The sequence below is a fragment of the Nansenia antarctica genome (genome assembly GCF_963989245.1).
Source record: "Nansenia antarctica genome assembly, chromosome: 17".
Lineage (NCBI taxonomy): Eukaryota > Metazoa > Chordata > Actinopteri > Argentiniformes > Microstomatidae > Nansenia > Nansenia antarctica.
The window spans coordinates 27,489,963-27,517,846 of NC_137687.1; the positions used below are offsets into that span (position 1 = coordinate 27,489,963).

The 27,884-nt window shown below is 47.1% G+C and overlaps 1 protein-coding gene across 1 annotated transcript in view; it reads left to right on the plus strand.

Moving 5' to 3' along the window:
- eps15 (epidermal growth factor receptor pathway substrate 15) overlaps window positions 1-21,425 on the plus strand; it is a 39,266-nt gene extending 17,841 nt beyond the window's left edge. The window contains 13 exon segments of the mRNA XM_080547426.1: window positions 1,115-1,187; window positions 2,950-3,111; window positions 5,654-5,851; window positions 6,971-7,372; window positions 7,761-7,835; window positions 14,854-15,205; window positions 15,334-15,378; window positions 15,760-16,169; window positions 16,535-16,607; window positions 16,763-16,833; window positions 17,134-17,269; window positions 17,873-18,069; window positions 21,230-21,425. Coding sequence (XP_080403552.1) covers window positions 1,115-1,187; window positions 2,950-3,111; window positions 5,654-5,851; window positions 6,971-7,372; window positions 7,761-7,835; window positions 14,854-15,205; window positions 15,334-15,378; window positions 15,760-16,169; window positions 16,535-16,607; window positions 16,763-16,833; window positions 17,134-17,269; window positions 17,873-18,069; window positions 21,230-21,370 — 2,335 coding nt within the window. The 3' untranslated portion in view covers window positions 21,371-21,425.
- The last annotated feature ends 6,459 nt before the right edge of the window (window positions 21,426-27,884 follow it).

Genomic DNA, 27,884 nt, shown 5'->3' on the forward strand with positions numbered 1-27,884 from the left:
ATTTTATAATTAACAGTGGAACATTTCTGCCAATGTTTCTACATGTTTGTGTGTATCAGGATGTTACAGCTGTAGGTTTCATTGGAGGAAGCTAAAGCGGTTAGCTCAGCTAGCCTGGGAGTCTGTTAATAGATGAGGAACTGACAAAGGGTTAGGGTTAGGGTAATCTTTCATTTTTGGCTTGGGGTAAAAAAAAGAAAAGAAAATAGACCTCCTGCACGTTTTGTTCTCAGTCATGGTTGACGTTCATGAATATATTATGCAGTAGTTCTGGTTTCCAGGCATCCACCCTGCGCGGTGAATTGGGCCGTGATGTGATGGTAGCTGGTGTGGCTGTTAGCTGGGCTGGCGAGAGGAAGCTGTGTACCCAAAGGCCCCGGCTCACGTGCACAGGTCCCATTCACCGCTCCCTCCTCCTCCCCCCTCCCCCCCTCCTCCTCCCCCCTCTCCCTTCCCCTCCTCCTCCTCCTCCCTCTCCCCTCCCCTCCTCCTCCTCCCCCCTCCTCCTCTCCCCTCTCCATCCTTCTCCTCCTCTTCCCCCCCTACTCCTCCTCCTCCCTCCCCCTCTTCCCTCCCCGAACCTCGTCATCAGGCCACGCAGGAAAGGGAGGGGGGGAGGATGAACAGACAGGGAAAACAAATGATAGCGGCTGGTTTAGAGCTTGGCTCACCTCCCTCCCTCCCTCTCTCCCTCTCTCTCTCTTGCTCTCTCTCTCCGTCTCATCATTTTCTCTCTCTGCTGCATCCCTGACACATCCTCCAGGCTGCCATCTGCCTCTCCTCCTTTCTCTCTTTCTTCTTCTTCTCTCTCTCTCTCTCTCCTCCAGCCTGCCTAAACACACACACACACACACACACACACACACACATCGGTCTGCCTGCAGGGTGGCAGTGGTGTGTTTTGAGGGAAGATGGTGCTACAGGGAGAGGAGCTGTTGTCTGAGGCGGGAGGTGGAGGAGGAGGAGGAGGAGGAGGAGGAGGAGGCGGGGGGGCGGTCGTAGGCAGAGTAGGAGCTAACGGAGGAGGTTTAGTGGGGGGGGGGTGGCTGGGGCTGGGGGTCCCCTCCGTCGCCACAGTGATTAAGTACTCGTGTCTGCTGTGCTGGTCGACCAGGGAGAAGAGCACGGTGGAGCAGGACATCAAGGAGAAGGAGGAGAACATCAGAGAACGCACCAGTGAAGTCCAGGTGAGACCTACCTACCTACCTCCTCCTCTTAGTCCTCTGTCTCTCTCTCTCTCTCTCTCTGTCGCTATTTGTGTGTCTCTCTGCCCCCCTCTCTCTCTCTATTTGACTTGATTTGTGTCTCTCTCTCTCTCTCACTTTGTCTGTCGCTATTTGTGTGTCTCTCTGCCCCCCCCCTCTCTCTCTCTATTTGTGTGTCTCTCTCTCTCTCTCTATTTGTGTCTCTCTCTCTCTCTCTCTCTCTCTCAAGTGGCTGTTGTTTAGTTTGAGGGAGTCTCCTTCTGTTTCGCTCTGACACAGAGAAAACAATCATGTCCCTTTGTGTGTGTGTGTGTGTGTGTGTGTGTGTCGTGTGTGTGTGTGTGTGTATATGTGTCTGTCTGTGTGTGTGTGTCTGTGTGTGTGTCTGTGTGTGTGTCTGTGTGTGTGTGTGTGTGTGTGTGTGTGTGTCTGTCCGTGTGCGTTCGTGCGTTATGATGTTCATGAGATTGGTATTGATTGCCATAATTGATCTAAGTTTCTTTAAGCTGAAGCTGAAATAAACATGTGACCAGCCAGCTGTGTTACTGGTTTAAACCCCATGGTGGTCAGGTCTGCCCTGGTCATGTGACAGGCAGCTCTCTGCTCAGCTACATTAGCTCTGTCATTGGCTAGCTGGGCTGTTCAGGAGGGGTCTGAGCCTGTCATTGGCTAGCTGGGCTGTTCAGGAGGGCTCTGAGCCTGTCATTGGCTAGCTGTTCAGACATGACGCCTGTGGGTTTATCAAAAGTTAGAATGATGTCAACACTGAGACCATGAGTGTTAATCATGATATGATGTAATACAGGAACCTCACATTCAACACACGCATACATACACACACACACACACACTCCCCTTCCCACGTACACACACAGACAAAACATACAAACACACACATGGACACGCAGACAAAACACACACACACACACACAAAACATACAAACACACACACACACAAAACATACAAACACACACACACACAGACAAAACATACACACACACAGACAAAACATACACACACACACACACACACACACACAAGACAAAACATACACACACACACACACACACACACACACACACAGACAAAACATACACACACACACACACACAGACAAAACATACACACACACAGACAAAACACCCACACAGACCATAAGTGTGTGTGGATGTGTCTCAGGGGAGTCTGGGTGATGTAGTGTCTGTCCTGCAGCAGGGGAGAGAGAGTGTGTGTGTGTGTGTGTGTGTGTGTGTGTGTGTGTGTGTGTGTGTGTGTGTGTGTGTGTGTGTGTGTCTTGGATTAACAGCCGGCCTTGACGTCACCGCGTCCTGGAGTGATGATGGACTGACTCATCCTTCCATCCACGCTCTGCTCTCTCTCTCTCTCTCTCTCTCTCTCTCTACCTCTCTCTCTCTCTCTACCTCCTCCCTCTCATCCACCTCTTCTGTTCTCTCTATGTCAGTTATTTTTGTGTACAATGTATTTTTTTAGATAAACAAAAATGAAAATCATGATACCTCTCTCCCTCTCTCCCTCCCCTCTCCCTCCATCCTCCCCTCTCCCTCTCTCCCTCCCTCCCTTCTCCCCCTCCCTCCTTCCTCCCCTCTCTCTCTCTCCCACCCGTCTCCTCCCTCTCTCTCTCTCCCTCCCCTCCATCCTCCCCTCTCCCCCTCTCCCCCCCCCTCTCCTCCCTCTCTCTCTCTCCCTCTCCCCCCCCCTCTCCTCCCTCTCCCCCCCACTCAGGAGCTGCAGGATGAGGTCCAGAAGGAGGGCGGGTCGCTGCAGCGCCTGCAGACCCAGCGCCAGGAGGTCCAGGACGTCCTGGAGGAGCTGGACCAGCAGAAGAGCTCTCTGGAGGACCAGCTGGGACACATCCGCCTGCAGTGCTCCCAGGAGAACCAGCTGGTGAGACTAACTAGCTAACTAGCTAACTAACCCTAACCCTAGAGGAACAGCTGGGGCACATCCGCCTGTAGTGCTCCCAGGAGAACCGGCTGGTGAGACTAACTAACGTGGCCTGGGGTGGTCCAGTAGTCTAGCAGCCACGGTCTACAGTGCACACGTATGCCCATGTCGGCATGGGTTCGAATGCGGCCCATGTCCTGCTGACACGCCCTCTCTCCCTTCTTCTCCTTAATTTCCTGTCTGTCTTCACTGTATCTGTCCAATAAAATGAAAAATATGAGTAGGACTGCCCCACTCAGAAAGAAAAAGAAGAAGAAAAAGACTAACTAACTAACTACCGTAGTCCTAAAGCCCAGTTCACCTCTAGGGTTCGCTATGCAACGCAGCGCGACGGGTCAGTTTTAGAACGTTCCAGAGAAAAAACTCGGCAACTACTTGCAACCGATGGGTAATTCAAAACCAAAGATCTGTGATGAGACACAACGAGACACAGGTGACCGTTTCCATAACAACGGTTATTGTTGTGTTTTGAAAAATGGCTGACAGTGACAATTGATGGCGACTGCTGACAATTGCTTACAAATGCTGAAAAGTGTTTGCAGTAGCACTGATCAATAAACGGCGAAGACGCCAAGCTAGGAAACAGAGGATATGGAGCTGTTTTTTGACTTGTAGGCTTGACTACTGTAGATGACTTGAGTATGTAGGCTATCGAGCTAGCTAACTTGCCTCCCATTTGCAACGCAAATGCATTAGATGTCAAGGCTAACGCGTGCGCACACACTAGACGAAAACATAAAAACAAAGCTGCACTCATATTCAGACTCCATTGTCATGACAGACCTAAAGGTTGAATAAAGCCAGCTCCCTATATAACAACAACAACAACAAGGGATTATCTATTGGCTACAGAGTGGTCAGTTTCATGTCACTCACAACGTTTCAACAGTCTTGCCTACCTGTCTCCAAATGTCTAGCTAACTTTTCATCTTTCTCAGCAAAAGCATGTAATAGCTCAACATAGTTGCCACGATTAGAAGAGTTTGCACTCTCATCGTTATCACGAAATGCTGATTCCCGTTTGGCTCGGAAACGGGTCGTATTAATAAGGTCCACTCCGCTTCTTAGCAACAGATGACGCTGGTCTGTGCTATTTCCCAATTGGATGAAGACAAATAGCAGACGTTCCATAGAATCTGGACGTTCTGCTGAGACAAGTCAAATCGCTGGCGATGCCTCGCAGAGTGGCGAGGGAGGCGAGTTGCGTTGCGTTGCGTTGAGTTGCGTTGCGTTGCATTGATCCTAGATGTGAACTGGGCTTTACCCTCTCCAGAACAACAGCGGGGGTAATAATAATAAAATAATAATAATAATAATAACTTTATATTGATTTATATAGCGCCTTTCACAAACCCAAGGTCGCTTTACAAGGGAATGGGACAAACAGAACAGAGCCAGAGAGACAAACACACAAAACAAGAAACAGTACTTACAGTACTTACTTAACCCTGCGTGTGTCTGCGTCTGTATGTCCTTGTGTGTGTCTGCATCTGTCTGTCCTTGTGTGTGTCTGCGTCTGTCTGTCCTTGTGTGTGTCTGCGTCTGTCTGTCCTTGTGTGTGTCTGCGTCTGCGTGTTGTAATGGGAAACTGGGTTTTGACCAGACATGTTGTAAGTCTGTCTGAGCAGAACCAACATTTGACGACCCAGTCTAGTAGACAATGAGAAGTGTTTTCCTCTGCTAAGGGTTTGACATTGGTTAGACAACAGACACATTTAAATGATCACAAAGACCTAATTCTCTCTTTTCTCTTAGCCTGCACCTAGAGAGACTGAGTTAGCCTGCACCTAGAGAGACTGAGTTAGCCTGCACCTAGAGAGACTGAGTTAACCTGCACCTAGAGAGACTGAGTTAGCCTGCACCTAGAGAGACTGAGTTAGCCTGCACCTAGAGAGACTGAGTTAGCCTGCACCTAGAGAGACTGAGTTAGCCTGCACCTAGAGAGACTGAGTTAGCCTGCACCTAGAGAGACTGAGTTAGCCTGCACCTAGAGAGACTGAGTTAGCCTGCACCTAGAGAGACTGAGTTAACCTGCACCTAGAGAGACTGAGTTAGCCTGCACCTAGAGAGACTGAGTTAGCCTGCACCTAGAGAGACTGAGTTAGCCTGCACCTAGAGAGACTGAGTTAGCCTGCACCTAGAGAGACTGAGTTAACCTGCACCTAGAGAGACTGAGCCATCTAGAGCAGCTCTGGCCCCTTTGTGTTTCCCCAGGCCAAACACTCTACAATACCAAACAGGCTACCTTCTGCTGTTTTATATTTAGATAATTCCATAACAGTGTGTGTGCGTCTGTGTGTGTGTGTGTGTGTGTGTGTGCGTCTGCGTGTGTGTGTGTGTGTGTGTGTGTGTGTGTGCGTCTGTGTGTGTGTGTGTGTGTCTGTGTGCGCGTGTGTGTCTGTGTGTGTGTGTGCGTCTGCGTGTGTCTGTGTGTGTGTGTGTGTGTGTGTGTGTGCGTCTGTGTGTGCGTCTGTGTGTGTAGATCTCCTCCCTGCAGGAGGAGCATGCGGAGCAGGAGCAGAGGATCGGGGCGTACGAGGAGCAGCTGAGCCAGGCCCGCGAGGAGCTGCTGAGGCTGCAGGAGGAGACGCAGCGTCTGGAGGAGCTGGTGCAGCAGGCCAGGGAGCAGCTCTCCCCGCTGCAGGAGTCCGTGCACACCTCCTTCTCCCAGGTCAGCCAGGTGGGTAGTGTGGCTCTTCCTCCTCCTCCACCTTCTCCTTCTCTACCTCTTCCTTCTCCTCCTTCTCCTTCTCTACCTCCTCCACCTCCTCCTTCTCCTCCTTCTCCTTCTCTACCTCCTCCTCCTCCACCTTCTCCTTCTCTACCTCCTCCTCCTCCACCTCCTTCTCCTCCTCCTCCACCTCTCCTTCTCTACCTCCTCCTCCTCCCAGGTCAACCAGGTTAGTGTGGCTCCTCCTCCTCCTCCTTCTCCTCCTCCTCTACCTTCTCCTTCTCTACCTCCTCCTCCTCCACCTTCTCCTTCTCTACCTCCTCCTCCTCCTCCTTCTCCTTCTCTACCTCCTCCTCCTTCTCTAACTCCTCCTCCTCCTTCTCTACCTCCTCCTCCTCCTCCTTCTCTACCTCCTCCTCCTCCTTCTCTACCTCCACCTTCTCCTTCTCTAACTCCTCCTCCTCCTCCTTCTCTACCTCCTAAGGTAGCCAGGTTAGTGTGGCTCCTCCTCCCCCTCCTCCACCTTCTTTCCTCTCTTCTTCTTTAATTTAGTTGTGTGGTCAACAAACTGTTCCTTCCCCAGGCCTGCCAGGACTCCTCCTTGCTAGCCTCACTTCCTGCCATTTGAACAATTTCTCTCACACAGTTCAGACCAATGGCCACTAGGGGGGAAGCCATCATACACATCCTATTCTAATAGTTCATCCAATCATCATGATGATCATTACTCAATAGCATTCAATAATATTCACTTGACTCCTACAACAACCGTTATGGAAAATTACTAGTTTAGGAAAATGGACAAGAGAAAAACATCTAGATAAACAACGCTTATATAATAAAACATTAAAACATGATAAAAAAAAGTCTAGGTTTAGAAAATGGTGATAGAAGTAGATTTTTCCTCCTATCACAGAGACTGCCAATGGCCCCGGGCCTGAGCTGGATTACTCTTCCTGCTACGACTGGTGGATTGATGATTCACTTGCTTAGTCAAATGTATTGATTGTAAGTCGCTTTGGAATAAGGCGTCTGCTAAATGCCAAAACTGTAAATGTAAATGTAAAAACATCTCTTCTCTCTCTCTCTCTCTCTCTCCACCCCTCCCTCTCCCTCTCTGTGTTCCAGGTACAACAGAAGCTGAGTGATCTGCAGTTGGAGGAGAGGGCGGTGACGGCCCAGCTGAGCTGGAAGAGACACCTGGAGGACGAGCCTGTACTGGTGAACGGCTCCGCGGGCCCTGTGGAGGAGCTGCACCAGGTGAACCACCAGCGCCAGGAGGCCCACCAGCGCCAGGAGGCCGAGGAGCAGGCCGATGGGCAGGCTCCACCCGAGCAGCCACACGACGAGCAGACTGAACAACAAGAAGAAGAAGAAGAAGAAGAGGAGGATGAGGAAGAGGAGGAAGAGAGGGAAGAGAAGGAGGAGAGGACCAAGACCTCAGAAGAGCAACAGTTCAAGCCTGACGCCTTTGAAGACCTCTACAGTAGCCTCTCTACGGTCGCATGGCCGCAGGACAGCCCAGCCAGGGTAACACACACACACACACACACACACACACTACTGTTGTAATCTATAATCATTTTAACAATTTAGCAGCTAGACGCTTTTAATCCAAAGCGATTTACAATTAGAGATTACAGGGATAAGTCTCCCTGGAGTAATTTAGGGCTGAGTGCCTTACTCAAGCCTTGGCCTTGAGTCCAAAAAGGTTGGGAACCGCTGATCTAGACGATCACGACCCCGACTACCCCCCTCAGATACATCTTTATCATCCTCAACACGCCTTGAAACACACTCACCGGTTAGCTGAATGACTGCTGCTGCTGCAGACAGGCTAATTGGAACAGCGCTTACTGTGTAATTCAGTTGTGGCGTCATCTGAAAGGAATGTTCTTCTCCTCTCCTCTGTCCTCAGGAACACTGTAGTCCCACAGCTGAGTCCGAGGCACCGGAGGAGGGGGAGGACTCACCTCAAGCTAGCTCACCCAAGGTACGGTCCCTCCCACCTAGCATTAGCCTAAAGCTAGCACACTTAAGGTATGGTCCCTTCATCCAGCCTTAGCCTAAAGCTAGCACACTTAAGGTATGGTCCCTTCATCCAGCCTTAGCCTAAAGCTAGCACACCTACGGTATAGTCCCACCACCTAGCCGTAGCCTAAAGCTAGCACACCTACGCTATAGTCCCACCACCTAGCCGTAGCCTAAAGCTAGCACACCTACGGTATAGTCCCACCACCTAGCCGTAGCCTAAAGCTAGCACACCCAAGGTATGGTCCCACCACCTAGCCTTAGCCTTTCTCCCAACAATCTGCTCGGAAAATGTTTGGGGCCGACGATCGTAAATATTAAACGCGTTCAATATTTACGATCAAAAGTCCTCTTGTGTGTGGGCGACTCCCGACAACTCCCGAGTCCGATTGTGACGTGGCTGAAATGTAGCCAATCAAGAAGCTGACTTCTTTCGTTCTTCGGCACTATATATGCCCTGTCACACATGGCTGCCTCGTACAGGTCAGTCAGGGTACTACTACCCTGATCACGCAAGATTTCTGGCTTGGGGGACGAGACTCTAGACCAGTGGTTCTCAACCTTTTTTGGGCCAGCGCCCCCCTGTCCATTATCCAGGTCTCTTACCGCCCCCCATCAAAAAAAATGGCTTTTTTTCTTCCCTGAATATTAACGTTGACTAATATTCTGTGTTATATCATTTAAAAAGCATGTCACTGAATGCCAAATAATGGATTTGATTTAACTGGGCAGTTGGAATATCATTATCATTAGTTTACCAGAGAGCAGAAAAGCCATGTGAATAAAAATGCTGTTTATGAGTGTTAAACAAACTCAGACAACATCAGAGAATACAAACAGACTGTTTTATGATGCTAATATTTATTAATTTTTGATTAGACTTTGTTAACAAAGTTCCAAAGTTCAGAGCTCTGCGCTCTGGGACCGCTCAGAGATGGGTGCTCTGACTGAAAAGACGGTTTGCCCGAGCGAACTGACCGTTCGTGCATTTACCAATGTAATAACACTGCTGACAGCTGATCAATCGCAAGCAGACAGAGTAGTGGTTTCCTATAGCAACAAAAGACGCTGACAGCTGTTCGGAGTGCTTATGTGTTAGTTTCCAGGGCATCACATGAGGAGCAACATATCACTAAAAAGCGCTAGTATATTTTAGTTTGTAAACGTTAAGACGAACACATCGCAATGCTAACCTCAGAATGGCACTAGGGATAACATCCACAACAACACTTAACAGTAATACATTTATGTAATATACTGTAATGAACCTGCGAGGGGAGGGGACATTCGTAGCTGATTTCTCCAGGTTAGATTATTGGTAAGCGACAGAGAACTTTCCGGACTGGTTTATTACAATACGATCGCTTTTTTGAGATAGGTTGTTCCTGCTGTGATGTTCTGGTATGGTGGTATGGTATTAGCACTCATTTTAACTAAATTAAATAAGCTGTATTGAAAGGAAGCGAACGCATAAGCGCAGAGGGTAGTGTGTATACGCGGGGAGGGAGTATTTGGCACGACAGGCTTACGTCACTGGCGGGGACATGGACTCAGTATCCAAACTAACATAAGAAATATTCTCTCTCGCTTATAGCCAACAAGTACAATGAGCCTACAAACTGAAACACATGTCACTCAAGCATAGCCTACAAGGAAAACACTCATAGAAATTAAACAAGACCGTAAATTAAACAACACCTTATCGCTGTTAGATGAGCAACACAAATTAAATAGCCTATTCCTCATAAATCTTCGCCAACTGGCTAAATCCAAAGACAATCAACTATTTACAGTTATATAGCCTATTCCACTCCTATCCGTGTTCATTTGCGGGTGCTATGCAAGAAAAGGATGGCAAGGGTTGAAACATGACATTACAGATGGGATGAACCGGGGTTCTTTCTATCGTAGACTAGCATAGTATTGCAATTTCTGCACTGTACATGAACTGTCAAGATTCTTCTACAATGCAGCTTACCCAGACACATTGGAAACTATCAAAAGCTCTGCCTTTGCTAGCTGAGTTTTTAGCTTCATCTTCTTGTTGACACTCTCACTTTAAAAACATTTTGGGCGTGGCGCTACGTGTGTCTGCATCACAGAGCCCGGCCAAGTTCAGAACACTGCGCTCTGGGAGCGCTCAGAGATGGGTGCTCTGACTGAAAAGACGGTTTGTCCGAGCGAAATGACCGTTCGTGCATTTACGAACGTACCCGTAATAACACTGCTGAGTGCTGACAGCTGTTTTTCATGAGAAAAATACTTAATGCGCGAACGCCCCCCAAGAACACATCAACGCCCCCCTTTTAAAAAGATCTGTTCCAGCGCCCCCCGATGTTGTCTGAACGCCCCCGTTGAGAAACGATGCTCTAGACCAGTGGTTCCCAACCTTTTTTGTCTTGTGTACCAGGGTTTCCGTTAACCGGTAATTCCCGGTCTTTGTCCGGTAACATTTGTTGAAGTCCGACAAACTGAAAACTCGTCGGACAAAATGTCCGGTGAAAATAATCACCACCATTCTCAGCTGAGCACCAAACACACACACACCCACACACACACACTGCCCGAGAGAGAAGGACCCGCCCCCTCCAGCCAGCCTATAGGCTAACCAAAGGGGGCGGGTCCTTCTCTCTCGGGCAGTGCCGCGCGTGCACCAGTGTGTGTGTGTCCGGTGCCCAGCTGAAAATGGTGGCCCGAAGCGGAAAGCCTTATCTTTATCGCACAATAACAAGGATAACAAACGAAACGGACAACATTTACACTAAGACAGTGTGCGAATTAAATCACGGTGTGCGGGGGAGCCCAGGGATTCAAGCAACAAAAAGAAAATCTCCTGACGGAAAAAAAAGTTCTGGCCAAATCGGGGCCGGTGGCTTTCCGCGCGCGTGCGATGTTCCGTTCTACGTTCTAATGCTTTGACTTTTCTTTCGAAAAATGTGAATACATTTCCGCGTTGTCGAAAATCAATGACACATCGCTAGTCAACTAACACGGCTTGTTTTATGAGCCTGCTAACAATGTAATGTAGTGTTGTAAGATGGAGACAAACTTCAGCTATATGATCTAACAGCCGGTCTTCAGGACGACATACAGACCCGTATGAGCTTACAGGGCTATCCCCTAAGTATGATTTGACAGGCAGCTAAACGAAAATGCCTTCCCAACCAGCGAGACCTGGGGGGTGTTCCATCAACGTCGCCAAAGGGAAACCTAGGCCCACTTCGCCAAGTCCCGCGAGACTCTTAAAAAGATCCAGGCATATCTTGATAGATCTCGCGAGACTTGTCAAAACAAGCCCAGACTTTCCTCCAGCGACGTCGATGGAACACCCCCCTGGTTATAGAAATGACGTTGTTTTATTGATAAAAAAAATTAAAAAGGGTAAAACTGGAAAGAGAAAATTGAAAACTCACATTAATCCCAAACAATTTAACAAACTTAAGTTAACGTAATGTGGAGTCCGTTCATTGATCGATGCTGTCTGTTCAGTTCCCAGTGAGGCGCCCGTTCAGCGCTGGACATAATGGCATAGCGCGCATGCGAATCATGTTATATTATTATATAGCTCGCATCTAATCGTATCGGATGAGAAATAGACATTAAATGGCATATATAGGCCGCTACACAACAGTAATCACCGCGACAAACAGCTATATTAGATTTGGAGAAAAAAAAATATGATTTTGAAAAAAAATTTTTTTATTATATTTTAATATGATGACCGGAATAATTCACGTTTGTCCGGTAAATCGAAATCTTCCCGGACACGATGTCCGGCGGCAAATTTTTCTAACGGAAACCCTGTTGTGTACCCCTTGAGCTGTTTTGCCATGCCAGAAGTACCCCCTCACTCATGCGTGTTGATTATTTCCCAAAAAAATCAATTAAACTCTAACTTGCAAATATAACATTTATTACTGACACACAGAGAGCAAAACCTCTTCTCATGTCTCCAAAACTCTAAACACATTTTCTGCTTTACACACATTTTGCTATTCAAAATGGCACTTTTTAAATGCACTGAACACGGTTTTCTGCACACAACAATCTGACATAAAGTCACATGTTTGCCATTTCAAAACATTGCCATTCAAAATTAGACTACATGAGCTAATTGGCCAATACATGTGCCACCTGGCCACCTCAATGGTTAATTGTTACCACATACCCACACACTCACTGAAAATAGAAAAATAAATAATAAATAATAATGAATTTGATTTGATATCTGTTTCTTTTCCCTTTCTCCTGCTCCTCTTTGGCTTCTGTCTGAGGTGCAGTGATGTCATCATTTTCTCATCCCAGAGTCTTGACTGATGGGGAGAGGAAACAGACAAGATGAGACAGGATAAAACTTATCACACACACACACACACACACACACACACACACACACACACACACACACACACACACACACACACACACACACACACACACACACACTTAAACTTCTTATCTAACTCTACTGATTATTAATGAAATCATTTGAACCACTCCCCTTTAATACATAGATATTTACACCATTGTGAAAAATAGACTCACCCAGTAGCAGTTGCAATTCTTTTTTTCATCAGTTGAGCTTTAATGAGACACTTGAGGTTGCTTCTCTTTTATAATCTTTGACAGTTCTGGAGGCAGTGTGGCAACAGCAGTCACCAGGCTGCTCTCCACACTCAGTCTGTTCCTTGGCTTGGTTTTGATGTGGGTCAAAGCTGAGAAGGTCACTTCACACATATATGTAGATCCAAAAGGCAAAAGTTCATTCAATGCACACTTTCCCAGCACTGGATATTCCTTTTCAACATCACACCAAAACTCTGTCAATGACTTGTCAGCATGTGCCATCTTCAACCCACGATCAGAGGACATGTCCATCAGATTTTCCTGCAGGCTTGCAGGAAGGCTGCTGCTGCTCCTGTCATTCACTCTGAATGGGTTCCTCACCCAGTCCAGTTTTTCTGACTTTGTTTCAATGTCATGAAAGTACTGGTTGAAGTCAGTGTCAAGTTTGGACAGATGTGCTTTAACTATTTTCACCACAGGACCTCTGTCAGCATCAGTGGTGGCGAGATGGCCATCAAGCAGTGGGAAACAGCTCACATCTCCATCCTTACATTTCCTCTCCCATAATTTAACCTTCTTTATGAATCCATTCACTTTGTCATACATGTTAAGGATGTGTGAGTACTTGCCCTGAAGTGAAAGGTTGAGCTCATTCAGCTTAGTGAAGACATCAGCAAGATATGCCAGCTGCGCAACCCACACTGCATCCTCAAACAGGGCTGCAAGAGGGTGGTCGTTTTCTGTCAGGAAAGCAAACACCTCGATGCGCAATTCATAGAGCCGCAGCAGCGTTTTGCCACGAGACAGCCAGCGAACGTCTGTGTGAAGCAGTAGCTGCTCATGCTCTGACCCGCTGTCATGACAAAGAGTTTGAAACAGTCTGTGGTTCATTGGCCGGGACTGAATGAAGTTAATCACCTTAACTGCGTCATCCATAACTGCACTTAACTCGGGGCTCATCCTTTTGCTGGCGAGTGCCTCCCGGTGAATAATACAGTGCATCCACTTAATTTCGGGGTTCACCTTCATCACACGCCCAAGCAGCCCACGCACCTTACCCGTCATTGCTGCCGCTCCATCGGTACAGATGTGACTGCAGGATTTCCACTCCAGATCGTTGTCTTTGAAGAAGCTGTCAATAATCAGAAATATTTCCTCGCCAGTTGTCTTTCCTGGCAGCGTCTTGCAAAACAAGATATGCTCATTTATGTCCGACTCTTCTTTATAACGCACAAAAGCCAACAGCTGAGCCTCCCCACTAACGTCGGTCATTTCATCTAATTGCAAAGCGAACTGACCTGCTTGCTTCATTTTATCCACCACTTGTCCGACAATATTTATGGACATATCATCAATCCGACGGGAGACGGTATTGTTAGATAATGGTACCAACTTGAGCGCGTCAGCTGCTTTCTTGTCCAGCATAGTTTGAGCCAAAATCACAGCGGCAGGCAAAATCAGATCTTCGGCGATTGAATGTGGGGTTTTTGACTTAGCCACTAGTAATGAAACAGCATAGGACGCCTCCAGTGCTTTGCTTGACACACTTGCCGCTTTTTTCAGTGTAGCCTGACTTGACTTGAACTCTGACAGTTTTCGCTTGAAAAAGTCGTCAGTTTTACCAACAGTTGCTAGGTGTTTGGTGCTCTGGTGTCGCTGTAAATGGGCTGGCTTCATTGAATTATTAGCCAGGACTTCGCCGCAGAAAAAGCACAGTGGCTGTGGTGGATCAGCCGATGTACATGTAAATCCCCACAAAACATATGTTTCCAAATAATAGCGGGGTCCTTTTTTTCTTTTTTTCTCTGATCTGACCGTCTGATCTGCCTCTGATCTGACCGTCTGATCTGCCTCTGAAGCTGGTCGTTTTAGCCATCTGTCCATCTTTGCGTATACTGACAGGCCTAGCTGACGTGCGCGCGTAAATGAACGTAAATGAACGTGATTTAAATGTGACGTGACTACCACGTGTGTTACAGTCATCACCTGTCGGGGAGGAACTTAAGTTGCAGCGTACCATTTTAACAACAGGTTTATGAAACGACTATATTTAATTATTTTTTTGGAAAGGGAAATAAATTATAATTCCAAATCTTTCCACGTACCCCCTGCAATCCCCTCACGTACCCCTAGGGGTCCGCGTACCCCCGGTTGGGAACCACTGCTCTAGACTGTCAGATCTTTATGTATGTGTGCACACCACACACAATACGATCAAAACTGTTCAATCTGTGATTTTTTATCTTTATGTGTGGGGTCTCTCTCAGATAAAAAATCGTTAGAAAATCTTTGTGTTTGTACCAGGCTTTAATGTTATGGCTAAAAAAGGTCTCATGGCTAATGCCCCTCTGTCTCTGTCTGTCTGTCTTAATAAAGTTGTCATGTATTGTATCTCTGCCCCCTCCCCCCCCCAGGTGGAGTCTCCAGAGACAGAAAGGAGACCAGAGGTACTGGAGCCCCCCCAGTTCGCTCCCTCTCCACTCCCCCGCCAATCAACTCCCTCTCCTCTGCCCCCCACGACTAGCCCCCCCTCCCTGCCTCCTCTGTCAGCCCCATCTCCCCTGCCCCCCCAGTTTGCTCCCTCTCCACTCCCCCGCCAATCTACCCCCTCTCCTCTGCCCCCCACGACTAGCCCCCCCTCGCTGCCCCCCCAGATAAGCCCTCCAACACTGCCCCGCCAGACCCCCCCTCCTATTCTCCCCCCCACCACCAGCCCACCCACGCTACCTGGGATGGACTTCTTCGAGTCAGACCCCTTCACTGACCGTAAGTCCCTCCTCCAGCCCTCCAGTAGCACCATGGTGCCGTCTGGCCTGGGCCATCTGAAACATGACTAGTCTGGAGAAGCAGCTGTGTGTGATACTGACTGATTGTTTGTGTTGTCGTCCTTGCAGATGATCCGTTTAAAGACGACCCGTTTGGGAAAGCTGATGTGTCCGGTGAGTTTATATATGGTCAACTGTGTCTGAGTCTTATGAACTCAACCAGTAAGCTGTTGCTGCTAGTGTTGTGAATCACACAAGTAACATTTATATCCAGTAATGTTTATATGCAAAATACCAGTAGTGTTTATATACAACGTACCAGTAATGTTTATAGTCATGGTTATAAACATACCAGTAATATTCATAACCGACATACCAGTAATGTTTATAACCAACATACCAGTAATGTTTATAGTAATACCAGTAATGTTCATAACCAACGTACCAGTAATGTTTATAGTAATGTTTATGAACGTACCAGTAATGTTCATAACCACCATGTCAGTAGTGTTTATAACCACCATGTCAGTAACGTTTGTCCGTCCTGCCCAGTAGATCCATTCGGAGGAGACCCCTTCAAAGGCTCAGACCCGTTCGCAGCAGACTCCTTCTTCAAACAGACCTCCTCCTCCTCCTCCCCCTTCCCCTCGGCGGACCCCTTCGGCGGGTCTCCCAGCCAGCCAGAACCGGACCTGTTTGGAGCTCAGCTCAACAACGTCCCAGCAGCAGCAGCAGCGCCCGTGGGTCTGGATCCCTTCAGTACCAAACCCTCCAACGCAGCCCCAGCCGCCGGCGCTGCAGGCAGGGACCCGTTCTCAGCCAAGGGGCCCCACATGGCCGCCACCACAGATCCGTTTGGAGCCAAGATGGACGCCCTGGCGGAGGCGGACCCGTTTGGTTCCCAGGGTAACGCGGGGGGGGCGGATCCCTTCAGCTGCTCTCTGCCAGGCTCAGAGCTGGCCATGGTGAGGGGGGGCGGGGGGTCAGGAGGATGAGGATGATGATGATGATGATGATAATTAATCTAGATGATGATGATGACCTCCGAAGTTATGATGAGGGGTGCTTCTGTTTTTATGACTCAAGCCTTGCAGTATCTCATTTTGTGTGTCTGTGTCTCTGCCTGTGTGTGTCTCTCTGTGTGTGTGTGTGTGTGTGTGTGTGTGTGCGTGTGTGTGTGTGTGTGTGTGTGTGTCTGTGTGTGTGTGTGTGTGTGTGTGTGTCTCTGTGTGTCTCTGTGTCTCTGTGTGTGTGTGTGTGTGTGTGTGTGTGTGTGTGTGTGTGTGTGTGTGTGTGTGTGTGTGTGTGTGTGTGTGTGTGTGTGTCTCAGAAGGACCCCACTGCAGCAGCCAACGACCCGTTCGCTCCTGGCGGTACTGCAGTGAGCAGCGGCTCTGACCCAGGTGAGACTGCAGAGGGTAGCGCCCCCCTCTGGTTGGACGGTGACACTGCAGCTGGTAGTCATTCACACTGGCTACATCGGTGTGTGTGTTGGTCAAACTAACCGAAGTGTGTGTGTGTGTGTGTGTGTGTGTGTGTGTGTGTGTGTCTCTCTCAGATCCATTCGCTGCTGTGTTTGGTAACGAGTCGTTCGGTGGGGGGTTTGCTGACTTCAGCACCCTGGCGAAGGTAACATGGTTGTGTTACAGTACTCTCTGTATGTGTGTGTGTGTGTGCACACGCACCGTGTGTGTGTGTGTGTGTGTGTGCACACGCACTGTCTGTGTGTGTGTGTGTGTGTGTGCGCACACGCATTGTGTGAGTGTGTGTGTGTGTGCACGCACCGTTTGTCTGTGTCTGTGTGTGTGTGTGTGTGTGTGTGTGTGTGTGTGTGTGTGTGTGTGTGTGTGTGTGCGAGTGTGAGAAATGTGAGTTCTTCCTGCTCCCCCCACATGAATAAGCAGCTGACCTCTGATTGTTGTGTTCCAGTCTAACGGCACCGACCCGTTCAGCTCCTCCTCCCCACACAACAAGAACCTGTTCCAGGAGGACAGCCAGCCTGACGTGCCCCCCGCCCTGCCCCCCAAGACGGGGACCCCCACCAGACCCCCCCCGCCCCCCCCAGGTAGGTGCTGCTCCCAGCTGACCACAACAACAAACACAAGAAGTCACTTCTTTATTAAGCCCAATTTATACTTCTGCGTAAAATCTACGGCGTAGCCTACGCGCACCTCTCCAAAAATGTAACTACGTGGCACACCTACGCAGACCGTAAGAACTGTGATTGGTCCGCTTGGTAGCACATGATTCCGACATGATACCGACTCTCGTAGGCATAAATGCAGAAGCCATGACAGAAATGTCATTTACTTTTTCTGTAATTACTTATTAATAAAGATTTGAAAAATGATGATAACCATCTTATTATCTTAGTTTTATGTAATTTCAATGCATTATAGAATTTTTCTTTACAACAAGCATAACAAAAAAATCGCTATTATGCCGTGTCTGTGTCTCTGTGTCTGTCTGTCTGTGTCTCTGTATCTGTCTGTGTCTCTGTGTCTGTCTGTCTGTCTGTCTGTCTGTGTGTGGGTGTGTCTATCTGTCTCTCTGTCTCTGTCTCTGTCTCTGTCTCTGTCTCTGTCTGTGTCTCTGTCTGTGTCTCTGTCTGTGTCTCTGTCTGTGTCTCTGTCTGTGTCTGTGTGTCCGTCTGTCCGTCCGTCCGTAGGTAAGAGATCCACTGTCTCCAGATCCGAGTCGTCTGAGTCGTTCAGCAGACGGGGGGTGGGGGGTGCGTTCCCCCCCCAGGGCTCCGGAGACTTCTCCTCCTCCCAGCCTGCCAAGGACGTGACCTCCGACCCCTTCGCCCCCTCCTCACCCCGCCAGCCCGCCCCGGACCCCGACCGGTTCGCCAGCTTTGACAAAGTGAGCACCTCCCCCACCACCCCCTCCCCTACTGTCCCCCTCGCCCACAGGCCACGCCCACCAAACAGCAGCCCTACACCAACGCCTGCCACATCCACAGCCAATCACAGCTAGGCTACCGCCCCAAATAGCCAATCACAGCTAGGCTACCGCCCCGAACAGCCAATCACAGCTAGACTACAGCCCGAACAGCCAATCACAGCTAGACTACCGCCCGAACAGCCAATTACAGCTAGACTACCGCCTGAATTCAGCCAATCACACCTAGATGAAGGATCTGTTTTACACTTTTGATTACTTTGGTTCATTATTGCCTATTTTATAATTAATTAATCAACTTTTTTCTCAACTGTTTTCTTTTGGGGGGGGGGGCATATTTCTGCTTGCCTGTGTATATCTAGTCACTTTATGATTATAAATGTTATATTTCTATATGTAAAGTTTATTTATACCTGTACATTTTATGTTCATCAATTACATGCACTGCCTTACTTTATTTAAGTATATTCCACTTAGAGTGGAGCGATGGCAAAATCAATATATTATAAGGCTCATCATCAAATCCTCCCTTGAATCCCAAGCCTTAGCCCCCCTCCTCCTATCTCCTACTTTAGACACATGTAGATCTGACAGGATTTAATAGATCTCTAAATGTTTATAGATCTCTAAATTCTACTACAGTATTACTCACACTTACCCAATCCTCTCACATCTATACAGGTGTGTAAGGGACAGTATCTAGGGTGTAGGAGGTAGGGGGTAGTATCTAGGGTGTAGGAGGTAGTGTCTAGGGTGTAGGAGGTTGTATCTAGGGCGTAGTTTCCAGTGACTAGGGGTGGATGTGGCGTGTGGCTCTCAGCACTGTGGCTGTGGGTGGGGGAGGCGGGGCTGCTGGCATTGGCTGCTGTGATTCTCCAGAAACAGGACAGAGGCTTATGAAGCCCCTCCCCCCTCCTCTGACTGTATCCCGCATGACCCCAACCCCTGACCCTTGCCCTGCACGCACTAACTGTGTCCTTGTGTGTGATTGGCTACCCCCCCCACCCCACCACAGACTCTTTCACTGCCTCCATCACTCTGGAATCACTCTTCATCCCTCTATCCACCACCATTCATCCCCCCATCATTCACTCACCCTGTTCTCAGCACTGGCACCAGCACTGCACTGTGGAGGAGGAAAGAAAGCCTTCCCCTCTCTCTCTCTCTCTCTCTCTCTCTCTCTGTCTCTGTCTCTGTCTCTCTCTCTCTCTCTCTCTCTCTCTCTCTCTCTCTCTCTCTCTCTCTCTCTCTCTCTCTCTCTCTCTCTCTCTCTCTCTCTCTTCAGTCATATAAGCTCAATAAAGAGTTGAATAAAGGGTGGCCATCTCCTTCTCTGCTCCATGTGTATCCATGACAACACCCACAACCAACAACAGTCTGATCAACTGTACACCAAAACACTTCTCCTGCCATCACCAGTCTCCTCTGGTTGAATCTGACACCAGGTATAAGTTTGATGATGAGAGCTGGCTGGTTTGGTTCTAAAGTTAACATAGAAAATATAGAATTACAGTATGTTTTATACTAACTCCTCTTCCACACCAGAGGACTTGTGGGTGATATTATAGGAGGTTATAAATAAGGCAGTCATGCTCAAAATTAAAATGGAAAACCTCAACTTTGTTTTATCATTTCAAATGTCCACACCATTCAACTACTTTACCATTCATCATCTTCATCATCTGCATGTTCCACAACGCTGGCATTCCTGCCTAACCATCTAATTCAACACGTTCAACTTAACAGTACCAATGTCTTTTCTGTTTCCCCTATACGAGCGCTCCACCACTGTAGTATAGTCCTTAGCACAACTACTCCCTCTACCTGACTAGCTAGGCTAGGCTACATCTCCACCTGACTAGCTAGGCTAGGCTACATCTCCACCTGACTAGCTAAGCTAGGTACATTTACCCTGACTAGCTAGGCTAAATGTTTGCCTTTTATTCCATTCACATCCATTCACTTTGGTGCAGAAGGAGGTACACATTGGTGGTTTTGCATGTGTAGAGAAATGTTTGGCTTCTGTCATGGTGTCACTAACTCCACTAGTTCTGTAGGTAGGGCTGCCAACTGTTCCATATTCGCTGGGAGGTCCCATATCATTAGCCTCATAGCATAATTGCCCAAGTCATATTTTGGCCAAATTGAGATCTGCCTTACTCTACTCTCCTAACACTGCTGATTCACTGTGCATTATTGCCATCAGCCTATCACAAAGCTTGTTACATTCACTATCCGCCGAAGTCATCTCTGAGATTTTTGACACTACATACAAAGATGGCTCGGCTGACCACAAGTGAAGCATGACTTAGGCAATTATGCTATGAGGCTAACGATATTTTGGGCTGGATGACTATACCCGTATATTCCCGTATTTGATAGTTTGACAGTTGGCAGCCCTACTCACATGCCAGTCGTCCTTGTTCTATTAGCTGCTGTCTGGTGCATGCCTGACGTGTTAACCGGCCTGTGGACATGAAAGCTGCACTGGTGCCACATGACGCCATGCGTTACTATGGTAACTCCGGAGGATTGCAAGGATGAGGCCTTTAGCAAAGGCGAGGCTGGTGGAGGTAGAAAGTGGAGGATCGTTGCACTGCATGGAATGGAATGAGGACTGCTATGAAACACACCATTCCTCTTTCCATGCATTGCAATAAGCCCGTCCTCCGGTTTCTACCTCCACCAGCCTCCCCTGGCCTCTCTTCAATACTGTTATGTGAAGAAATTGCAATGGTGCTTTTGCAGCACGAAAGGAGGTTCAGTTAGCTTTAGCAGACAGAGTAGAATGGGCGGTTATAAAGAGAACCTTGTAAAGATGTTTCAAAGGGTTTCTGACAGGGCTTTGCTGTGTGTGTGTGTGTGTGTGTGTGTGTGTGTGTGTGTGTGTATGTGTTTTGTCTGTGTGTCCGTGTGTGTGTGTCCGCGTGTGTGTGTGTGTGTGTGTCCGTGTGTGTGTGTTTGTATGTTTTGCCTGTGTGTGTGTTTGTGGGCGCGCGTGTGTATATCTGTCTGTCTGTCTGTGTGTTTGTGTGTGTGTCTGTCTGTGTTTGGGTGCGCGCGTGCGTGTGTGTGTGTTTGTGTGTGCGCACGCGTGTATGTGTGTGTGTGTGTGGAGCAGTACCCCACAGAGGAGGACATGATCGAGTGGGCTAAGCGTGAGAGCGAGCGAGAGGAGAAGGAGCGCCTGGCCCGGCTGACCCAGCAGGAGCAGGAAGACCTGGAGCTGGCCATCGCTCTCAGCCAATCAGAGTTCTCCTGAGGGAGAGAGAGAGAGACACAACGCTGCCCTCTGGTGGCTCCAAACAGCACAGCACGACACCAAAGGAAGGAAGGGGGGGTGGGGGGTGGAAGCCGTTGACCTGAACTGAGATGGACTACTCGGAGTGGGGAGCGGAGGGGGAGGGGGGGGTTTACTCTGACCCCCCCCCCACCCCGCCCATGAAAGATCTCAAACATGGGCTCTCCCACCCTGTCGCATCACCATCAGTTCCTACCATTCTCAGTTCCTGGCATTATTGTTATTATTAGTTTGGTCAGGGTGGGGGGGTGGGTGAGAATGAAGAGGATTTTCAGCTAGACCCCCCCCCCCTCCCCCCCATCCCGATAGCCCTGATATGATGCAGTAAACTGACAGTGTGTGTCGTCGCCTAATGTCATAATGCCCTTTTATGGAATAGGAACATGTTGCTTTGTTATGTGCTTAACCCTCTAACGACACGATTCTGAATGAGTAACACGTCGGATTCACCAGGTTGAACTGTAGCCCAGTGGAGAAGTGATATTGGATGTGTGTGTGTATATACAGTATATACTGTATGTATATATATATATATATACTGTATACTGGATAGATAGATCGAAAGCTAGATATGTGTGTGTGTGTGGTTAATCTGATGATGGTTAGCAGAGGGTAGGAAAAACATGCTCCAAGGTTAATTTGACCTCTAGCAGGGAGGGTCAAGGGTCAACTTAGCCTACTGTTACATGTGGAAGAGAAGCCTCTAACCCCAGGTTAGCTTGTCTCACCTCAGCCTCCCGGCCCCTGGGTAAGACAGCTCCGACATCATCTTCACCCTCCTCTTCCTCTGGGCTTGGTGCTCCTCTACCACACAACATACACAACACATGACGGTTAACTGGACACTGATTAAACTCTTGAAGACTTTTTTTAGTCTAGGGATGGGCTTAATCTGGGTCCGGTAAAGCGGCCGTGTGTATATATATATATATATATATATGTGTGTGTGCCAGGGTTAATCATGTCAACATTCATTCACTTTTCATTCATGAATTAAACTAATTGCACAGAAGCAGACTGCAGACTGCTGAAGACACGGAAGCCAAAGTATGACGTTGAAAAACTTGAGTAAGATTCACACGTGAGGGACTACATGTATTCAACTCTGTTGGTTTGGTTCATATATTTCAGATGACACTAAAATATATCTATATATATAGAAATTGGAGGACGGGCCCATTGTAATGCATGGAGCGGAACAAAGTATCAAACAAATAATGCATTACAATGAGCCTGGCCTCCGATTGTCCACCTCCACCAGCCTCTACTGCTCTCTCTCTCTGTCGTATGCCAAAAGCAGAGGCCGTTCACTAGACTCACCTGCCTGTGGTGAACGGAGAGAAAGTTATTATCCTGTTGAACGTGTGACAACACCGACACCTGGCTCTCACTTGTGTGTTTTAAGTTTAAAGTTGATGTATTTCAAGTTTAAAGACACAGAATGATGAAATTGTAAACTAGACACCGGATGTTAATAGTGATGTGTGTGCGTGTGTGTGTGAATGTCTGTGAATGAATGATCTATAATACCTGGATTTGCCCGTTTCTGTTAATTAAGTCCAGCATGAAGAATGCCACTTTAATCTACACCATGTCAGTGGAGGCTGGTGGAGGTAGAAATCAGAGGACGGGCTCATTGTGACGCATGGAACCGCTCCTCATTCTGTTCCATGGGTCAGAACGACCCCGTCCTCCGATCTCTACCTCCGCCAGCCTCCGAGGCAGCGTACCACACCCTGAGGTGCCTCTTATAGAGGTGCTGTAGTTTAGCCACCATGTTGTCTCCTGCCTGATACGTAACTCACCTCCAGCCATCAGCAGGGGGGTCTGTTGGAAAGCAAAAGGTTGGCCCTGTCCAGAAACAGTCCCTAGCCCCTACACCCTAACCCCTACACCCTAGCCCTGTCCAGAAACAACCCCTATCCCTGCCCAGGACCATTGACCTGGTTGATCTTGTCTCAGAGAAAGTTAAATAACCAGTGGAGGTAGAACATGGAGGACGGGCTCATTGTAATGCATGGAACGTGTGACTGTGTGTGGCTTCACTGTAAACGAACACTGTTGACAAGGACACAGAGAGGAAGGGTGAGGGCTAACTAACTGACCAATGCACAACTCCTCAGGGGAGGCCGGTGGAGGTAGAAATCGGAGGACAGGCTCATTGTGATTCATGTGAACCGAATGAGGAAGTGGTATCAAACGAATGTTTCCTGCATTACAATGAGCCCCGTCCTCCGATTTCGACATCCACCTGCCTCTCGTGCAACCTACGGACCCTTTTTCCTTCTATATATCCTGATCGTTGTGTTCAGATTCTAGCTTTCATACAGGTGACTGGTTGTGTTCATCAATAGAGCATTCTGGGTGTTCTGTGACACTAGCATTGTGGTGAGTTAACACGTCCTGTTGTTGTTATTGTTGTTGTTATTGTTGATTGAAACATGTTTGTAAATATAACAGAGTTGTCCTCTCTCCAGTCTGACAGCTGACCTCCTTTTGTACCCTCCTAGTATTTAAAGGCTCTCCGATACTATCCAACATGTCATTTTTATGGACTTGTCAAAAAAAACATCAAAAAAACACTTTCATTTCTAGGCCATCAATGTATGTAGGCTTTTAGAAATCTGGCTAATACCTTTATTTTATTTTTTTAACGTGAAGTGTGTTAGTATTGGGAGGAGAGGTCAGAATATGCTATGTACAACACTTAATTGAAATGCTAAATAATAAACAAACATCTCAAATAACACTTTTGTCTCTTGGATACTTTACTCTTTTTTTATGTTTACATTTATCCAAAGCGACTTACAACAAGAACATTTGTCTAAGTAAGTGAACCAACAATATTATATCAGTCATCATGAGACAAACAAATCTATGCCAAAACCAGGGGCCATTGGCAGTTACAATGCTAGAAGTAGGAAGGATTACTTAAATAAATAAAAAAGAAAATAAATAAAATAATAAAATGTTTACAGGGGGATGGGGGGGGGGGGGGGGGGTCTTTAGGAGGGACAGTCAAGATGTAGCCTGAAGCCAACCTGTTGACTTTGAAGGTACAAAGGACATCCAGGGTTTGTCCGTGTGTGCGTCATATGCATTGTTGCATTAAGTGGTAATCCTACATGTTTCGAAACCATTATTTACATTACTGTAATGTTCAAAGGAGGTTGTTCAGGTTCTGCAGCCAATTACTACTCTCACCAGGCTAAAGTACATAGGCCTACTGTAGGTCTAAATTGCATAATAATAATAATAATATCCACTTACGGTTATTACCTGTTAGTAGTAGTACATGTAGCCTGTAGCCTAGACCCAACCTGTTAGTAGGATTACATTACAAATTGCAGTTGGATGATGTACAAATGAATATAATCCTAGTCGTTGATGTGTTTTAACAGTAGTCTTACCCACCGAAACACTCCCGGTTGAAACCGGAGCGCTTTAAGACCGTGTGTGTCTGTGAGAACCGCATTCCATCCATTTAAAAGGGGAACTCATTATTATGGTGATGAACGCCTCACCTTCTCCACGCAGAGAGGAGGAGGAATGAATGAAAGCTTTATTTCGAACATGTGAAGAAAGAAATAGTTATAACAACAAAAGACAAAACAAAAACAAGAAAAAACAAAACAAAAACAAAAAAACTATTTACTTAACATGTCCGAAAAGGAGTAGGAAGAAGCATAAACGTATTTAATCCTACCCCTTCTCCAATACTCAGAGATTCATAATTAATAATCTGCAGTTGACTTCAAATTAAATCAAATTTATTTACGTATTTACATATTTACCAACAATAGAAAACAGATAATGTAAATAAACAAATAATCTGTGAAAACAACTGGTGACTATCAAAGCCCTTCTTCCTCCTCGTACCTCCAGGAGGAGGAGGAGGAGGAGGAGGAGGAGGAGGAGAAGGCAGAGAAGGCAGATCTGTACTGTATGTGTCTCTCCCACCCAGGCTGCTGTTCAGTCACCTGCGCCCAGGTACAGACCGCATGACCAGGGAGGAACAACCTGCTGACTCAGCCGCGCTTCTTCTGGATCTATTCCGACACTTATCTGGTTCCTCCTCAGTGCGGTCGGGATGAGTTTTATCACTGGCTGGAGACGCACCGTCAAGAAAAATGACGGCAAAAGGTAAGTTGCAAAAATCCTGCGAACTATAACATAAAGTCTCCAGACTCTCCACCCCGCCTAAAGACTCTAAACTTCAGTCATGGCTGTGTGTACTAATGCAGGAAGTCTTGCGGTGAAATAGTGAATCATATGATCAGAAGTGGTCGGTTGACTTCTGCAATGACTTACTGAGATTTGTACAGTATCTGTGTCACTGTCCCCTGAATGAGACACGCGACGCCTCTGGTGGGTTGTGTAACCATTCCGATTCAACAGCCAGATCAGTGACTAACGCGTTATAGCTGAATAATAGACACACTACCTACATTTAAAGTAGAACTAGTGTGTAGGTGGAATGTGTGCCACAAAACTATTAGAGTTTCAAACCTGCTAACTGCGACACTTTAAACGAATGTGCAACAATACTATGTGCAATATGACAACCCATGTGTACATAAGGTTCAGAGATAGGAAAAGTTAGGATATTTATAGCATAGCATAGAGTACAGCACAGTGTTTTATTATAGTATAGTAATATAGTATAGTAGATAGTGTACATAGCCTTTATTTATGTAAACCAGCTCTTTTCTCTTTTTTATTTTACCCTTGGCTCTCTTGTTTTTAGTCTTTTTCCAAGCACCAGGGGAGCCCCCCCCCCTACTACATTTCGTTATATGGTACCTGTACTGTATTAATGACAATAAAGACCATTCATTCATTCATTCATTCATTCATTCATTCAAAACTATTAGAGTTCACAGATAGACGACAAGGCCAGTTTATGGTGACAGACAGTTTAATGACCTGAAGACAAATATTGAACTCCCTATTGACATGATAGGCCTACTTACCCATACAGATAGGTCTTATTGGCTATAGTATACTATTGTTGTATTATGGTCGCAGTCTAACAATAGTCAATATTACGGTGTAGTCTCCTCTCATGGGTCATTCATGTGATAACTGTGATCCAGAAGCCCTGGTCTGTATTGTGTATGAGAGAGAGAATGTCCTCAGTCTGGGCTAATTGCCTTCTGTGCTATATATCTATATATACTGATGGCTCCATGGAGTCTATTCAAGTTGTTATCTGTCTCTGCTACTATCTCTCAGCTCAGAGGGATGTCTGTGTGTCTGTCTGCGTGTCACAGGGAGCCACTGTCGCCAACATTTAAATGGCAGGAACAGTAACAGTTAGCATCCAGAGATGGCCAGGCCGTCATTGTAAATGAGAATATGGTCTTGAACTGAATCAATATTGGTTAAAGGAACAGAAAGACTATGTGGTTGACTATTGAAGTGTGTCAGCGTCCATAAATGAGACTTCTTCATGTGCTGGGGAAGGTCAGAGAGCACAGAGTGTTAATGCAGGGGTCGACTAGGGCAGGCAGCCAGGGAGGACCTGACCCTCCTGGTTCTGCTCTGACTGTTTCTGCTCTGACTGTTTCTGCTCTGACTGTTCTGCTCTGACTGTTCTGCTCTGACTGTTCTGACTGTCTCTGTTCTGTTTCTGCTCTGACTGTTTCTGCTCCGACTGTTTCTGCTCTGACTGTTTCTGTTCTGACTGTATTCTGCTCTGACTGTTTTTGGCCTCACTGTATTCTGCTCTGACTGTTTTTGGCCTCACTGTATTCTGCTCTGTTTCTGTTCTGATTGTTTCTGTTCTGACTGTGTGTTGCACTGTGTTTTGACTGTCCTGCTCTGACTGTTTCTGTTCTGCCTGTTCCTGCTCTGTGTGTAGCGATGCAGATCCCAGCTCCCCGACCAGGTAGGTTTACACACCGCAGAACTGAAGAAAAAAAGAAAAAGCAGACATTGTTCTGTTCTGACTGCTTCTGCTCTGCCTGTGTTCTGCACTGTGTTTGACTGTCCTGCTCTGCCTGTTTCTGTCTGCCTGCCTGTAGCGATGCAGCGATCTCAGCCAGTGATCCCAACTCCCGACCAGGTAGGTTTACACACCGCAGAACTCAGCAACGTGTCATGCCTGTGTCTTACGCCAAGCCGGTGAAAACACAGAGGCCTGTTTGCAATAGAGACAGACTGGGATAGTGGGCCGTAGCTAGACTAGAGGTTAGAGAAATAAATAAAATAAAACATTGTTTGTTTGTTTGTTGTTGTTTGTTTGTTTGTTTGTTTGTTTGTTTGTTTGATTGTTTTTTGTTTGTTTGTTTGTTTGTTTGATTGTTGATTGTTTGTTTGTTTGTTTGTTTGTTTGTTTGATTGTTTGGTTTGTTTGTTTGTTTGTTGATTGTTTGTTTGTTTGTTTGATTGTTTGTTTGTTTGTTTGTTTGTTTGTTTGTTTGTTTGTTTGTTTGTTTGTTTGTTTTTGTTTGTCATTTCTAACGATCTGTTT